Source organism: Austrofundulus limnaeus, unplaced genomic scaffold (genome assembly GCF_001266775.1).
Source record: "Austrofundulus limnaeus strain Quisiro unplaced genomic scaffold, Austrofundulus_limnaeus-1.0 Scaffold455, whole genome shotgun sequence".
NCBI classification, from domain to species: Eukaryota; Metazoa; Chordata; class Actinopteri; order Cyprinodontiformes; family Rivulidae; genus Austrofundulus; species Austrofundulus limnaeus.
This window is the reverse complement of record NW_013952857.1, coordinates 156,445-160,685: the sequence shown is the minus strand read 5'-3', so window position 1 is coordinate 160,685 and position 4,241 is coordinate 156,445. Positions and strand designations below refer to the sequence as shown.

Genomic DNA, 4,241 nt, shown 5'->3' with positions numbered 1-4,241 from the left:
CAATAAATGAATAAATAACAGATCCAAAAGTCAGGCAGTCATCCCATTTCTACAAGGTGAAAAAGAAAGCCTGGGTTCTGGACAGGCCTTAACTGTCAAAAATAAGAAAAAAATAGAGGGGTGCAGAGATTTCCTAATAACAACACTAAATTGTTGCTCACCAGAGACAAAACTACAGAATAAATGGGACAAAATGACACACATCTCTTCTTGTGTCCTCCATCCACTCAGGAGTGGAATAAATTAATTTACTAAGAGATCAGGTGACTTCACTTATTTAATGTCACGGGCTTAACTTTAGGTCTACCATTGTGTGTGTGTGTGTGTGTGTGTGTGTGTGTGTGTGTGTGTGTGTGGTTGGGGGGGGGGCGCTCAGCCTATATGTTTCTTTACTGAATTGTTTACTTTTTGAGGTTAAAATGCACTAATAATTTTACTGTGATTTACCTAACTGTCCTGTTTGATTTGTATTTACTCTGCAACATTTCTGTTCCATGTCAGTTCAACGGTAAAAAAAAAAAAGCTTACACGTTCCTCCATCTTTTTCCAACAGTAATATTTTACTTTTTTTGGTTGAATTATGCTTAAATGTACATATATGATGTAAATTTTGAAATCAGGTCAAAGGTACCTAAAGACAATAAGAGGGTTGCAGCTGTGTAGATCATCAGTAATTTTTTATTGTGTTAGAGTAAATGATGTATTTTTTTGGGGGGTGGGGGTGGGTGGGTATGAATTTAATCAAATAATTGTGGGGATCATAACCCCCCTGGTCCCCCCTGCAAATTACGCCCATGTTTATTCTATATAAACAGATGTGAAAAAATCACAGAAAATCAAGCATTATTGCAACTTCCTGCCTGCCTAAAGTTGAATATTTTCTGCAGATGAAAACAACTGTTTTTTTGTGACACGGTGTCACATAATCAGGAAGAAAACAGGCCCAGCCCTGCAGCCTTTAAACCTCAAACCAGAAAGTTGATCAGGGATGTCTGTAAACAGCTTCCGTCTTTCTTCATTTCATTGTCTTCATAAAAGAATTGAAACATTTTAGATCGGGTCAGGATGCACTAACCCTTGATTTTAAACTGCTATTAAAGATATTATTAATGCTTAAACAGTTGATATGCAGCTAAACAAATATGTTTTTATTTTTCTCAACTTCCAAACTTAAACTGGAATATGTTTCTGGCCTGAAATGCAGAATGCATCCAAAGAAATTGTTTTAGCAAAACATGAAATATCTCATGTTATTTGTAATTATTTCACAAGTCCAGCTTGTGTTTGCTTCTACACTTTTCTGCCATGTTTAGTGAGTCTTGGCTAAAAGCTAAGAGTTTAAATTTGATGGAAAAAATCATTGGAAAAACTTGTGTTTACCTTGTTTCCAGTGAATCTGCAGCTGTTAGACTGATCTGAACCACTATGACCAGTATTATGATTTGACCAAACAGAGTGGTAGGAACACGTGAAGCTTTTGTTTTGAAAAGCACTTCCTGGTACTGTGGGTCGGTAAGGGTGGGACATGCAGGCGGTGCAGCAGGATTCTTTGTATACTGTGTGAAACTCATCCAGCTTCATGCTCACATCTTCACTTTCAGCTGCCGCCGACATCCTTTCATCCACATCAACGGCTCAGTTCACCCCCCCTCTGAAACCCCCCGCTGCTGAGGGGAACGCCACAGAATCCCTCCCCACCTTTTCATCTCCAACAGTCCAGGACGCAGGCTTCAAAGCCCCCGCCTCCAGCACACAGCTTCAGCCTGACTTCCTGCTTACAGCTTCCACACATCAGAGCTCAGCTCCTGGTCGGACCCCCGCAGGACCCCCACACCAGGATCTTCCATCCGAACTGAATGTTGGAGATGAAGGTAAACGACATAAAATAATCATCTAATATTACAATTATGCTTCATTTTTTAGTAATTTGGTATTCATGTCTATGTTTGAAGAACTGAAGGGGTCTCGTCGCTCCAGTTCTCCTCTGGACCCCCTGCTGGCTGCTCTGTTGTCTGTCTTCATCGTAACCACTGCTGTCGTCTTCATCGTTCTCTTCTTCAAGTTCCGCCAGCGAACAAACCACCCTGAGTTCCACCGGCTGCAGGATCTCCCCATGGTGAGGAACAAATGAAAATACCTCTTGGACTGGATAGTTGGTATCTTTTACAGAGATGATGAGCATTTCATGTCCTACCTGCTGCATTTAAAGCTGTCACAGTTTGAAGAAATCGAGTATTCACAGCAGGAAAGTCCTTTGGTCCACTTGTCCAAAGACAGACTTTATTTTTTCCTTTGGTGCAGTTTGCATTCACGTTGTGCTTTTTTTTTTTTTGCAAGCAGACTGTTATTTATAAATAGCACCATGATGGTCATCGCTCCAGTTGGACAGAAATGATGTGGGCGGGACAAAGCACAGACCCAGAAAGAAAGATGCTGTTATTAAAACTGCAATACCAACGAGCAGCTCTAACAGTGGTGTCATGATGATATACTTCTAATTTTGGGTCAGCATTGGTAAATGTTTGCTGCAACCCAAAGTAGATGAGATGCTCTGCATGCCCTGACCCACAATGGCTCATTGTTTGTAGCACAGTGTTAGCGTTAGCAACACTGAAGGGCTAATTCTTACCATGTTGCTTAGTGGTGGCTCGTGAAGTCCAAAAAGACGTTTCCTGTGGTTGGTTCAGTTCAAGTCCAGTCCGTGTTCACACCAAAAACGAACCTCAGCAAAGTTAGTTTGGAAGTGGACCAAGACCACCTCAAAAATGGGTCTCGGTCCGGTTGTTTGATCCGCACCAGGGTTCACGAGTGTATTCACACCTGCAAAAACGGTCCGGACCAACAGGTGAAACAAACTTTAATCCGTTTAAAGAAGACCAAATGTGTCAGTCAGGTATGAATACACCCTAATTCTGATTGGATCGATGATCTAATGTCTCGTCTAAGAGGGGCCAAGAAGGGATTTCTTTCATTTTAAAATAACTTTTTTTCAAAAGATTTCATAGCAAATCTGACTTCATATAATTTGATGTTCATTTCAATAACTTCATTGAACGCACATAGAAAACTGAATCCAATTCAAAAAAGCTGTCACAACTGAACTGAAAAACACAAAAAATGTTTATTCAGTCAGTTTCACAGATGTTCTGGTAAAGTTCCTGTCACAATATAACATTTTAGAGAATGTATTCCAGCTTATGAAAATTTTAAAGACATGAAGATGGAATTAAAAAAACTGGAAGCCTCTTTTTGGCATGTACATACTGTAATGCTAATAGATCAATATCTAACTTTTATCAGTAATTTATTATAGTATTTATCCATTTCACTTTAAAAATAATAATTTTGGGAAAAAAAGGGGCAGATAAGATTTGTCTTCTGCCTTTTTTCATTTCAAGTGTGATTGTTTTCTTTGTATATAAATTTTTTAAATGGAATGAAATAAAACAAAAAACACATTACATACAACAAAACTATACAAATCAAATAAAATGAAAGGCAGAAGAAAAAAAAAATCTTATATTTACAAAAAATTATATTAATTTAAACAATAAACCAAATAATAAAAAAATTCAACTCCTCAAACAGTGACTCATACAAATTAAACAATTTCATATGTCTTTAACAATTTTGCTTTGATCATTTTTTAAAGGAATTAATTGATCCAAAGCTTTTATAATCATTTTCCAGATTATTCCATAGTCTTATTGTTATGAATTGGCAAAAATGAACCCAGGGTGCAGGCAGCTTCAAAAGGAAAAAAAAAAAAAGATTTATTGAACAAAAATTGCTGACAGGGCAGCTGAAAACTAAATTGGTGTAGCAAGGCAACAAACATACAGGCTGTGAACAGCACAATGATCAGACAGGGAAGTGAAGACAAGACTCAGAATATAAAAAGGTGAGACTAACAAGCACAAACAGGAATGAGGAGCTGGTGAGAGTGGGCGGGGCTGGAGCAAAGGCAAACAGGAGGAAGAAGACAGATGACAAGACAGAAACTAATGTAAAACATTAACACAGACAGCAATCATAACATAGCTCCCCCAATAAGGGACGGCTCCTGACATCCCAAAAACAAAAGTTCAGGAGGCCGGCCATGAACCTCCCTGCCGCAGAGGCCAAAGTCAGGAAAATGACCTGGAGACTCCCACTCCACAGCCGACGAGGCCACAGGAGCTGAGCAGAGCCAGAGGGAGGAGGCAGGAGCAGACGTGGAGCCAAGGGAGGAGGCAGGAGCC

The 4,241-nt window shown here is 39.4% G+C and overlaps 1 protein-coding gene across 1 annotated transcript in view; it reads left to right on the top strand.

Moving 5' to 3' along the window:
* The window catches only part of LOC106529611 (uncharacterized), a gene marked incomplete in the record, with an annotated part of 10,247 nt that overhangs the window by 3,439 nt on the left and 2,567 nt on the right, over nucleotides 1-4,241 (top strand). The window contains 2 exon segments of the mRNA XM_014025084.1: nucleotides 1,602-1,871; nucleotides 1,953-2,116. Coding sequence (XP_013880538.1) covers nucleotides 1,602-1,871; nucleotides 1,953-2,116 — 434 coding nt within the window.